The sequence below is a fragment of the Carettochelys insculpta genome, chromosome 10 (assembly GCF_033958435.1).
Source record: "Carettochelys insculpta isolate YL-2023 chromosome 10, ASM3395843v1, whole genome shotgun sequence".
NCBI classification, from domain to species: domain Eukaryota; kingdom Metazoa; phylum Chordata; order Testudines; family Carettochelyidae; genus Carettochelys; species Carettochelys insculpta.
The window spans coordinates 720,304-733,424 of record NC_134146.1 but is presented as its reverse complement, the minus strand read 5'-3'; the positions used below and the strand labels follow the sequence as shown (position 1 = coordinate 733,424).

The 13,121-nt window shown below is 45.9% G+C and overlaps 1 protein-coding gene across 3 annotated transcripts in view; it reads right to left on the bottom strand.

Moving 5' to 3' along the window:
- Positions 1 to 11,100, bottom strand: part of ANO7 (anoctamin 7) — a 31,828-nt gene extending 20,728 nt beyond the window's left edge. For 2 of the 3 annotated variants that reach the window (XM_075004135.1, XM_075004137.1), the window contains exons 1-4: positions 11,011 to 11,026; positions 7,457 to 7,634; positions 5,693 to 5,874; positions 684 to 820 (exon numbers count right to left, since the gene is read on the bottom strand). In XM_075004135.1, the coding sequence (XP_074860236.1) occupies positions 684 to 797 (114 nt within the window). In that variant the 5' untranslated portion in view covers positions 798 to 820; positions 5,693 to 5,874; positions 7,457 to 7,634; positions 11,011 to 11,026. Of the gene's footprint in view, positions 1 to 683; positions 821 to 5,692; positions 5,875 to 7,456; positions 7,635 to 11,010 lie in introns of all 3 variants that reach the window. The other variant, XM_075004136.1, reaches the window with a different exon arrangement.
- Positions 11,101 to 13,121: the final 2,021 nt, after the last annotated feature.

The following is a 13,121-nucleotide window of genomic DNA, read 5'->3' as shown; positions in this document are numbered from 1 at the left end:
CGACCCGCCCACAGGCAAAGCCAGAGCCGCTGGCTGAAGCAGAGAATGCCAGCGATCTCTAAAATCTGATTAAAATTTGATTTACGCGGAGGTTGCCCAGGATGCAACCTCCGCGTAAATTGAGGGTTTACCATATAGAGCAAGCTGGGCCATGAGGGAAAGACAAGAGTGTTTTACTTTAGGAAACCCCCGTCTCTTAGAAAGGGCACTTCTGGGCCCTTGCTGTCCACACACCGCCAGTGAGAGCACAGAAGAGGTTTCTAAGCTCTCATCTGAGAAAAGGGCAACAGACTACAGGCTGCCCTTCTAAAGTGGTCATATGCCACTGCCGCAGTGATAAGTCATGAGCGTACAGTGGGAGCTGCAGTTTACAAGTCAGTCTCAGTGCATGCAGTGCCTGCCAGGAGACAAGCCCACAGCCACTAGCCAGTTTGGAGAGGGTGGCTCTCTGCGCAAGCATATCCACTGTTCGGAGCAGCTGGGCTTCCTGAACGCCCTCTCCAACTTGCCTTTGGAGCCAGGCTGCCCAGCGTTGCTCTCCCCTTCCTTTAACAGGGACTGGGGCTGCGCTCCCCAGACTGCCCCAGTCATCCCCCTAGCGACAGAAGACAATGGGTGTAGTTGGATTGGCCCTTCCCCCTCACAGCTCTAAGTACCATCCACTGCAGATTTCAGCTGCCTACCTCCAAGATTTCAGTAGGCCCCTGGCTCAGACTCCCGTAATAAGGGCCTTTGGCATTGTGGTCTTCACCCATCAGATTGACATGGTCATCTGCTCTGATCTTCTTCCGCTGCATCTTGACCCTTCAGGCACCTCCTGCTGTTTAGGAGCAAATCAGCAAGATGTGAGTCTCCAGCACAGGGTGGATGGGCCAAAGCTCCCTCCTGGAAGAGGCAGCCAGTCAAGCCTCACAATGTGTGGGGCCCCAACGCAGCAGGAGAGATCCCGACATGGGCTATGTCACTTTCTGGCCCTGGTGGTTGAGGTACAAGTGTACTCCAGGGGACAGCAGCTTCATTCCCCTCAGTACACTGACAAGGTAGCAAACTTACAGTTGTTATTCACTGTATGTCAGATTTACCTGGTGCATTTTGTTTCAAATACACTTTGGAGCTTTAATTAAAGCTATCATGGGAAATCTAAGAGAGCAGCATTACTGGCAGCAAGAGCATGGGTTGAGACACTGGCCAAAGGAATTTTCTCCTTTGTATCCAAGTGATTTAAGTGAATGCAGGCATGTGTGACAAGGATGTGTGTGCTGTTTTCTTCAATTGTCTATCAAGACGCCAGTTGGAAGAGGCTGGGAAAGGTCTTAGGAGGCAGCTCTGCAGTGAAGCATGAAGACAGATGGAGTAGCTTTAGGGACAATTTAGTGCACCCTTCTATATGTCAGCGGGTCATTCTATCACACGTTCCCTGGCATGTGACAGTGGTAGTCCTAGTACGGCTTGGCTCACAAGTCATTTGCAGACCTGTTCAATAAATTAGGGGACCTAGATTTGACCTTAAATGTTTCTGTTGCAAAGTGTTAAATCATTTATTACAGAACGCATGATTTGTTATGAAGGATTTTAAAGCACCTGACAATTTATACTTCAGAGGGTATAACTTTGTTATTTAAGAAAATAAGATTACACCCCGAAACTAAGTATTATCTCCATTTTATACAAGGGGAACTGAGGCACAGAGCAATGGCATGATCCAAGCTCTTCCACCACCCTGTTGGTCAATGCCAAGGCTACAACACATGGAGCTCTGCTTTCAGACCCCCTTGTGGCAGGAGAAGATAGCTCTATATATAGATCGATCGATCGATCGATCTGCCTTTCTTGTCCTTTCAACTTCACAAAAAAGTGTGCATGGAGATAATACAAAAGGGGCTTGTTTCCAGCACACATTAAATGAACTGTGCTGTAAGCGCCAAGAGTCCTAAATGCAGAAAGCACTTAGAGGGGGGCGATCTGGGCCTCTCCGGCAGGAAGTGGGCATTGCATGCTGGGCACGACCCCAACAGGCCAGAAGCAGCATCAGCTGTGTCTCAGGAGCCTCACTTCTATACCAGGACTTTAATCTCCTTGTAACCACTGGCACAGTTGGCAACTAGATGCTATAAACAGTTGGTTCAAATGCCTCAAGTTTGCAATGCTTCATGGCGCCAGATAGCAGCTGTCTCAGGTGTTCTACAATCATTGGCTCTGCCATTCGGCTCAAATGCCTCTGGAGAGGTCTCTAGTGGAGGACCAGCTGAATTGTTAACACAACAAGCAGTCCTGTGGCACCTTACAGACTAACAGATATTTTGGAGCATAAGCTTTTCTGGGCAAAGACCCACTTCTTCAGATACAATGTAGTGGAGAGTCCAGCGGGAGGTCTAATTATACAGGCTCATGAAAAGGAGGGAGTCCCAATCAAGAGGAAGGCCAGAGTTCATGAGGTCAGGTCAGTCAGGGAGGATGAAGCCCACATCCAACAGCTGATATGGAGGTGTGAACACCAAGAGAGGAGAAACTGCTTTTGTATTTGGCCAGCCACTTCCAGTCTCTGTTCAATCCTTGATTGATGGCATCAAATTTGCAAATGAACTGTAGCTCTGCAGTTTCTCTTTGGAGTCTGTTTTTGAAGTGGTTTTGTTGCAGAATGGCTGCTTTTAAATCTGCTACTGGAGTATCCAGGGAGATTGAAGTGTTCTCCTACAGGTTTTTGCATGTTCATAGAATCATAGAATTCCAAGGCTGGAAGACACCTCAGGAGGTCATCTAGTCCAGCCCCCTGCCTAAAGCAGTATTAACCCTACTAAATCATCCCAGCCAGGACTACATCAATCCGGAACTTTAAAAAAAAAAAATGAAGAGTCCACAACTCTCTAGGTAATGCATTCCAGTGCTTCACCATCCTTCAGGTGCAATAGTTTTTCCTAATATCCAACCTACACATCCCATTCTGTAACTTCAGACCATTGCTCCTTGTTCTGCCATCCGTTGCCACTGAGAACTATCTCTCTGCATCTTCTTTAGAGACCCCTTCAGGAAGCTGAAGGCTGCCATCAAATCGCCCCTAACTCTTTTCTTCTAAATAAACCCAAATCTCTCAGGCTTTCCTCATGGGTCAAGTGCTCCTGACCCCTCATTTTTGTTGCACTCCACTGAACCTGCTCCAGTGCATCCACATCCGTTCTGTACTGGGGGGCCCTGAACTGGATGCAATATTTCACATGTGGTCTCACCAGTGCCAAATAGAGGCAAATAACAACTTGTCTAGATCTGCTGGAAATGCTCCTTCTAATGCACCCCAATATGCCATTAGCCTTCTGGGCTACAAGGGGACTCTGTTGACTCACATTCAGCCTCTCATTCACTGTAATCCCCAGGTCCTTTTCTGCTGCACTGCTACGTAGCCAGTTGGTCTCCAATCTGTAACGACGTTTGGGATTCTTCCATCCCAAGCACAAGACTCTGCACTTATCCTTGTTGATCCTTATCAGATTTCTTTTGGCCCAATCCTCCAATTTGTCTAGGTCACTCTGAACCCTAACCCTACCCTCCCATATACCTACCTGACCCCCTACCTTAGTGTCATCTGCAAGTTTGCTGAGGGTGCAATCTATCCCATCGCCAGGTCATTAATAAGGATGTTGAACAATACTGGCTCAAAAACCGATCCTTGGGGCACTCCACTTGAAACTGACAGCTAACCAGATATTGAGCCATTGATCACTACCTGTTGGGCCTGACTGTCTAGCCAGTTTTCTATCCATCTTATAGTCCATGTATCCAATCCATACTTCCTTAACTTATGGGCAAGCATGTTGTGGGAGACTGTATCAAAAGCTTTACTAAAGTCAAGGTCTATCACATCCGTGGACTTCCCCATGTCCACAGAGCCAGCTACGGCATCACAGAAACGAATCAGATTGGTTACCATTCCTGATACCTGATTTGTGTCCATTTACTCTTTGACAAGGACTGTCCAGTTTGGCCAGTGTATATGGCAGAGGGGTATTGCTGGCATGTGATGGAATACACTACATTAGGAGATGTGCAGGTGAATGAGTCCCTGATGTGGTTGATATGGTTCGGTCCTGTGATGGTGTCAATATGTGGGCAGAGATGGCACCAAGGTTTGTTGAAGGGATTGGTTCCTGAGTTAGAGTTATTGTTGTGTGGGTTATAGTTGCTGATGAGAATTTGTTTCAGGTTGGCAGGCTGTCTGTAGGCGAGGACTGACCTGCCCCCCCAGGTCTGTGAGAGTGACGGATCGCTGTCCAGGATGGCTTGTAGATCAGTGATGATGCACTGGAGAGGTTTTAACTGAGGGTCGTAGGTGAAGGTGGCCACTGGTGTTCTGTTATTTTCCTTCTTGGGCCTTCTGGGTACACGTCTAGCACTGTCAGTCTGCTGAACGGTCACAATCTTCAACCATTTCCAGCCAAATGTGTGACCCTCTCCTCTCAAACCATTATGGATAAGGCAGCTCAGCTGCTTCTCATAACCCCCTCTCACAATGCACTGCCTCACATAGGGAAATTAGCCAAACCTTCCTCCCTGCACAGCACTGTCAGACACTACCGAGTTGCCCAAGCAGCCACCGAAGGCATGCCGTGTATGAATGCACCATTACGGGCCTGTCAATAACAGCAAGATAAAATGTAGTAAACAAAAAAAAATGATGCAACAATGCACATCATGCAAGTAATACTGCTTCTGCAACTGCTTCCTTGCTTGCCGTCCAGAGGAAGAAACTTGCTAAGTATGTCCAAAGGTTCCCTTGATCTACCCAGCTCCTTGAAAGCAAGTGGTCCCTCATTCATGCAGTAGGGTACTATTTCTGTGTCATGTGAAGAACTGTTACTTCCCTGTTGGGGCCCATTATGAACGTGGAACGCAGGCAGCCTCTGACAGGCGTCTCAGCTGAGACAGTGACTAGTGATTTACAAGTGTCTAACTTGAGATCTGGTTTTCAGAAGGTGGGTGCCCAGCCCTTTCGGGAAATCAAGTCCCTCTAAGGCACACCACATTGAGTGAACCCCTAGTGCTCATTACCCCTCTGAAAATCTTGGTCTCACCTGTGCTGGAGGAAAGTCCTGCCTCAGCAGGCTTGCTAATGAACCCAATGTTAAACACGACGTAGTAAAGTCATATTTAAGACCATGCTAATTGGACAGTGGTTAACTCAGTCATGTGGGCATAGTCAAATCTATGAAAAAGAAACAGAAGGAAATCAAAAATTACTGGATTTAAGTTGGCCAAGCCCTCTAAGCCAGATACTCTCTATAGTTTACATTGCCACTGTAATGTCTTTTTTGCCTCAAATCACGCTTAGCAAAGAATGGGGTAGGAAGCAACAAAAATTTCTTGTTGGGTTCGTAAAAAGTGGAGCAAGAGACCATACCAGGCTGAATTTATGAAACACAAAACTAAAATAGCCAGAATAAGCTAATGGCTCTCTGCCTGTACCTGAGCTGAAGGTGAGGTGCAGTCTGAGGTTCACAGAACCCCCCTCTTTACTCTCTGGATTGCAAACCCAAGGAATACCTGCATTACCCCAGATACAAGCTGATTGCAGCCATGTCTCAGCTTCCTGTGGTGCCAGCGATCAGTGCACTGGCGACTGTCCTTCTAAGAAATTTGAAAAGTACCTGTCAGTGCAGAAGGGAAACAGCAGAATAGCCCTGGAAAGGATGTCTGCTTTCACCTGCCAAGGGTTATAAGTTGTTCCAGATGCTTGGATGTGCAGCAGATGAAGGCTGAGATCAGACACACAATGGTAATGCTTCTGCCAGGAAGGTTCCTTGTAATGAAAAGAACCCAGTGGAAGGGTCTTGGGGCGAGTGGACTGGTCAGCAAATAGGGACAAGTTCCAAACCCAAGCGGAAGCTGGACCAAAAAACAAACACCAACAAAACAAAAAACAAGAACTGCTGATTCAAGCCTTAGCTTTACAGAGCCTCCTAAAGAAAGTACATACCAGTTTCCAAGTAGTGCCCGATTCCTCTAGGCACCTTTGAACATCCTAGTCTAAGTCTCTAAATCTCCAAAGTCCAGGCCAAATTCAGCCCTGGCTTACAGCCCTCACAGCTCCCGGAAGGCAAAGAGGGCTGTCAGTGCAGAATATAGTGCAATAAGTACTGCTCTATTTGGACTGGGAACGAGGGGAAGTTGGTAAGCGAGTAAAGATGGATCACGGGAAAACACAGGAAGACTTTCAGGCAACTTTGCACAGGTCTGGGGCAAAGTATTCCTTTGGATGTTCCTGCTGCATTCAGCTCTGCTTTCAGCTGGTCCTTAGTCATGCTGACTGTGCATGGAGCCAACACAAACCTGTGTGTCTTGTGTAAGCTGATTAAACAAGCGGCAGTGGAAAGACACATTCCTAGTGCAGTTCTCTATGCTGTAAAGAACCCCTAGCATTGCTACATGCTGGGTGCCAACTGACTAAGTAGCAGTGCAGCAGAAAAGGACCTGGAGATTATAGTGGATGAGAGGCTGGATAAGAGTCAACAGAGTCCCCTTGTAGCCAAGAAGGCTAATGGCATATTGGGGTGCATTAGACGAAGGATTTCCAACAGACCTAGAGAAATTATTATTATTCCCCTCTACTCTGAACTGGTATGGTCACATGTGGAGTACTGTGTCCAGTTCTGGGCCCCCCAAGCATAGAAAGGATGTGGATGTATTGGAGTGGGTTCAGTGGAGGGCAAGGAAAATGATTAAGGGGCTGGAGCACATGACCTGTGAGGAGAGGCTGAGAGATTTAGACTTACTTAGTTTGCAGAAGAGAAGAGTTAGGGGTGCTTTGATGGCAGCCTTCAACTTCCTGAAGGGGGGCTCTAAAGAGGATGGAGAGAGGCTGTTCTCAGTTGTGACAGGAGGCAGAATATGGGGCAATGGTCTGAAGTTACAGAGGGAGAGGTGTAGGTTAGATAGTAGGAAAAACTATTTCCCCAGGAGGGTGGTGAAGCAGTGGAATGAGTTACTGAGACAGGTGGTGGAATCTCCATCCCTAGAAGTTTTTAAGTCGCAGCTTTACGAAGTCCTGGCAGGGATGATTTAATTGGGGTTGATCCTGCTTTAGGCAGTGAGCTGGACTAGATGACCTCCTGAGGTCCCTTCCAGCCCTAGGATTCTATGGAAGTTATCTCAGAACAGGCTCACGGTAACATCCCTGCCCACCTTAGAGCTCACCCCCCACCCATCCAACAGCTGTGAGGTACAGAATTAGCCTCATGTTAGAGTGGAGCAGCCTGAGGGAGAAGTGGAGGGGCTGGAAACACAGCAAACCAGTGAGACAGTCAAATCAGCATTCCCACGTCCCTCACACCACGCACATTCTCTTAGCCTCTCTGTTGCAGCATCCATGGCTCCCCCCCAAGGAAAGATTCCTACCAGCCTTAGGGAGAAGCAGTCAGCTTTACAAAAAAAACGGCCTCTGTACTTTCATTAAGTTCTTCTATTGTACCTGATACTGGGGAGTATTGCAGCTGGACAGCCCTCCTAGCCAGCGCGCCGATGTCAGAGATTAGCTCCAGGCTGACAGCAGTTGGCACTGAAGTAATCCCGCGGGGTTCCAAGTGCTGGCAAGAGCATTACGGGCCCTTCTAGCTTAGTGTCCAAAGTGCCACTCTCCCTCTGCCTCCCTGGGAATTTCAAGAGACAGTGAAATGGCTTCACGTCATCTCCACTTGGTTGCTTTTAGACATCAGTTTATGGCTGTTTCCTGTCTTGGGAAACACCCGCCAGTGAGTATGCGTAAGACCAAGAAACAGAGATAAAGCAGTGAAGGCAGGTGGTTTATAATAACTTTCCTGCTTACTGACTCTAGCAGGCCCTGCCTTTGTTTGAGATGGGGGTGTGGATTTGCATGTCCCTGCACAAATTAGCATAGTCACATTTTAATACAGCTTTGAAAATAAATATGTAGAGACACAAAGGCCAGAAGGGACCACAGAACTGGTCTAGCTGTGTGTGTCTTCACCCTGTTCGAGATTTCAAACGGCTAGAAGCACTGTGTGTCTCTAGCATGCAGGGGTGTGTGCCTGTAAGCTCAGCTTTTTGCATCTCTGTGCAGCATGTAGCACAGTGGGGCTCAGCCTCTCAGTGTCACCACATTACATGAAATAATTATAATAATCATAGTAAGAAAAGGTGATGTAAGGAAGACACTTCATTAATGACAAGCAGGTCTTTGCCTTCGAAAGCGTATGCTCCAAAACATGTTAGTCTGTAAGGTGCCACAGGACTTCTTGCTGTTTTCAATTCAATTTTGGGAGAGGATGTGACAAAAAAGCTGGTGCCATTCCAAGTCAATTTCTCCTTAGGTCTTTGCTGAGATGTGTAGCAGAGGGGTAGCCGTGACAGTCTGTATCTGCAAAAACAACGAGAAGTCCTGTGGCACCTTATAGGCTAACTTTTTTTTTTTTTTGGAGCATAAGCTTTTGTAGGCAAAGACTCACTTATTCACACCTGATGAAGTGGGTCTTCACCAACAAAAGCTTATGCTCCAAAAATATGTTAGTCTATAAGGTGCCACATGACTTCTCATTGTTTGTGCTGAGCTGAGTGACCGGTGAGCTACAAGCAGCCAGCACAGAAGCACTGAGAAAGACCCTCACTCGCAGGTGTGGGAGTTACTAGACAGATGACCTTCCCAGGTGCCAAAGAATAAAGCAGCAGCAGCAAACTCTTGGAAGCAGGAATCTGGGACAAGGTCAGCGGAGGGCTCAATTCCCCTCTTCATACTGAGGCAACTTCCATTGGCAAGAACTGAGACCAGCACCTCAGGCAGCGAGGCAGACATGAAAGGTTTAGACCAGCTCCACGCAGTACATTGATTAGGAGGCTGTGTAAGCATCAGCACCTCACACCACCTCCGAGAGGCAGGGCAGCATTATTGTCCTCATGTTACAGGTAGGGATGGAGACACAGTTAAGTGGCTTGTCCAGGCTCAAACAGGGCATCTGGCAGAGCTAGAATTAAACTCAGCTCCTGAGTCCCAGGGCACTATCTCAACCACGAGCCCAGCCTTCTGCCCTGCTCAGTGCAATCAGAACCTTACCTCCTCTTGCTGCCAGAGTGGCAAGTTCTGATGCAGTCATCTGTGATATCATAATGCAGCGGAGGATGAAATGTGCCCTTAAGACAACTGACACTGAAACCATTAAAGCACAGTCAGAACTTTACTCTCATAGAACAGAGAGAAGCTTTTGCAAGTCCAACCTGCTCTTGGTAAAATCAACTAGTGTCACCTTGAGCGTCTTTAACGGGAGCAGAATTATGCCCACAGGCCCAAATTGCCTTCTTCTGCAGAAAAGGAGTCCTGGTAGGGGCCACAAGAGCTTGAGGAAGAAGATTTTGCAGTATTTTCACATTACCTGGAAAGCAGGGTTGGCCTCTCACCAGGAAACAAACAGGGGATGCACAATCCAGCACCTACAGCTCTCCTAAAATACCTGATGGGGGGCATGGGGAATCCAGTGGGAGTTAATTGATCCATGCAGTGCCTGATAGTGATGTGCTGTGACCAGCACTGTCCCTCTGCCAACCTGTGCCCCCTCATCTGTCAGTCTCTACCTGTTGCCCCTTGGACTAGCTCATAAGCCAAAGGCGCCAATCACTTTTTTGTTCTGTGTTTCCATAGCCCCATAGGTCTCTGGACTGTGACTGTGGGTGCTCTTGCAACACAGGTAAAAATTGTTAAGCTGCTGAGCTAGTGGTCTCAGCCCAGTCCTCAATGGGTAGATGTTCCCTTAAAGAGAGCGTCTTCCTTCTCCTCAATCAGCCTCAGTGCAGGAAAAGCAGGGGAGTGACTGCACACAATGAGTTAACTCCCCCTTCTGGAATTAGAACAATTGGGGGTTTGATATTAAAAAGCACTTACTATTCCCACGGGTTCTCTCCATCAATGCTCTATGCACAGAGCCTACAAGAGAAATGCTTTAGGAATACCTATGAGACTGGTTAGAAAGAAGCATTGTTAAAGACACGCCCACAGAGCCAGAATTCAGTCACGAACATGTTGCTAAACAGGTCATTCCCACACAGTGTGCTGCTCTCAGCTCCTGCCTTGCACTGATTAATACAAATTCAATTTCCACTCTAGCCTATCTCAGGCTCTGTCTACCTCACCAGATTTCATTGGAGGAAGATAAGTTATATAAACATTTTACATGTATTGCACATTGCATTAATATATGGTAACCAACCAGCTTCTCAGTAAGACTCGAAGAAGTTAAATTTACAGGATCAGATGGCCAATACCATAGGGTAAACACAGGTCAACATCTCCATATTTAATGGGAACCAGGATATGAATCATGATGCCTTCCAAGTGCAAATATTGACAGATGCATAATGTCACCAAATACTTACCTTAGCGATCAAGAAGCTGAAAGCAGCTTGTGGCAAGTGGTACCAGCTCACTCTCTGGCTCACACATTCAGTTAACACTTCACTCACCCTGGGTCTGACTGTCCTGCTTTGGGCTTTTAACTCAGACCCTACTTGAAAAGAAACCCTATCCCAACCAGAAAAATCCCATTTTTGGCTATGTGAAAATCAGTCTGGGCCAAAGAGTGCCCTCCACCTAAACTCAGAGCCCTAATGGCTTCACTACATGCATCCAACAAAATAGGTCTTTGCCCCTGAAAGCTTATGCTCCAAAAATCTGTTAGTCCATAAGGTGCCACAGGACTTCTCAATGTTTTTGCAGATACTGACTAACACGGCTACACCTCTGATTCCAATGGCTTCAGTAACCATTTAAAAGCTTGTACATAAGGTTGGAAGGGTTGCAGAGTTGCAAATCAGACAGAAGTTGGCTCTGGTTTTATAAGTTCTCACTATTGGTGACAACTACCAGTGAATTAAGACACCAAAAACATCGAACACTCCTCTGGATGGAGAAAAGGAACCATAATGTAGTATCTGATTGCTTGCAAGATGCTCAGACAGCATGATGGTGAGAAATGTATAAAACAGGCAGCAAAATAAGTCAGTCTAATAAAGAATACCCACCTCTTCTGTAACGCCTTCCTTCCATAGATCTCCCATGCTTTACACAGGCCAGAAGCTGAACAGAGAGCCCAAGTGAGACGTTCTATGATTAGAATAACACCGTAAAAGCCATTGTTGATACTACCATAATATAGCTGCAACAAAATTTTATGCCAATTATGGGAATTCAATTCTCATTAAGACAGAACTTTGAAGGGTAAACCTACATTGTTAGAAAATTGAGGTAATACTAGTATATATGTTTATCTTATAGAGGCTATCCATGTGGAAAGACAATTGCTCTCTTTGAGCTCTTGGGCGTAAGGGGACAAAAGGGAATGTTAACATTTAAATGGACCTTGGGTGAAATGTCTCTCTCTCTCTAAAATTTATGATAAACTGTTAAATGGATAAATTTACGTTTACCTTATGTTAACCTAAAATTAACCTTAAATTTAACCTTATGTTAATTACCATGTGTGTTTTGGAAACAGAAGACTGTATCAAAAGCCTATTGTAAACCCAGGTTAGTTAAACTCTGGAATAAGCTTCCAAGGGAGGTTATGGAATCCTCATAATTGCAGGTTTTTAAGAACATGTTGGACCAACACTTGTCAGGGATGGGCTAAGTATACACGGCCCTGACTCAGCACACAGGCCAGGGTCTGGGGAGTTCAAGGTCCCTTCCAGTCCTACACCTATGATCTTAGGTTACATTAGGCTCCGTTACTTCAGCATTTTGTAGCAGCCTGACAGAAACACCCAGACTGAAGAATGTGTGCTAAGAATCCTTCTGTGGTCCACAACTTCACTGAGGAGCAAGGCCATGCCCACACATTTGAGACTGACTTATGAAGTCCCCAAGCAATCAGCATCACTTGAATTAAAATCCTTTCCTTCAGAGCTTGTCTTATTCATACACATTTGGATGACATTTCTGCTATGGGAAGGAAGGTGGAAGCAGTAGGAAACTGACCAATTGGGTTTATATCTCCAAGTGATCTGGAGGATATGCACCATGCCCACCCAAATAACAAAGGACAGTACAGTTCTGTGCACTAGGGTAGAGTGCCTCAAAGCCAAGGGAGAGGAGATCTCTTTGCTTGGCTGGTATACCTGAGAATAAACAGGTCCACTGAATCCCATTCTTCTCGTGTCACCTAGAAGACTTCCTCATGGTAACTGTGCTGAGAAGACTTCTTCTAGGATTGGTTATGTGTGAGTTCAGAACATATTCTGAGAGTGCTAAGTAGAATACAGAATCTGGGGAACACTTCTTGTATGAAGTGCATTATTCAAACAAATGGAACAGTTTAATGGTAAAATCCCAATGGCATTAGACAGTGAGGTACCAGGCCAAACAAAAACAGAGAACACAGAATGTGACGTACAGAATAGAATACAGAGCCTTCTGAATTCCACTCCTCGTCCTAGCTTCTGCAAGTGATGTAGTTCCAATGCCACAACAGTGGATATGGCATAAAAATCAGAGTGGGGTGAATGTTGAAGAGGTCTTTACTACCCTTCTCTTGGATCTCCAAATGCCTCTACGTCAGCACAGCAGGGAGTAGCCACATATGCTGTAGGCTATATTTTGATATAGATAATTCTGGGAAAGTCATGGGACAAATTGAGTCACAAATGTGGAGGAAATAAAACAAGGCATGAACCTCAGCCTCCTTAGAGTCAAAAGTCAAAATTAATTATCCTTCTCATCCTAGTCCAGACAATACCTTCTAGCTCCTTCCCTAACCACCTACTCAGACCTTGCTCTCACAGCGGCACATGAAAATTATCACTTCTCATAGCCATAGCAGTGTGTGGACTTGCAATTCATCCATCTGAGCTCAGTCTTGTGTTTTATATTGAGAGTATTTTTAAATGCAAGTTCTAAAGCAATATTCCAGCCAATGAGTACTTATCTCAAAAAGATCAGAAAAGATGGAACATCTAGAAAAGGGTAGGAGTTTTAACATAATCCTTTAAAGACACTGGACTATCTCCTCACTCTAGAAAACTGACATGCTATCTTACTTAAATTTGAGAACAAGCGAGAGCTGTTGGCTTAGACTGAACGCAGAAGCTTGTTGACATAATGCCCAATACAAATAAACACTAGTGCAACAGGGAAA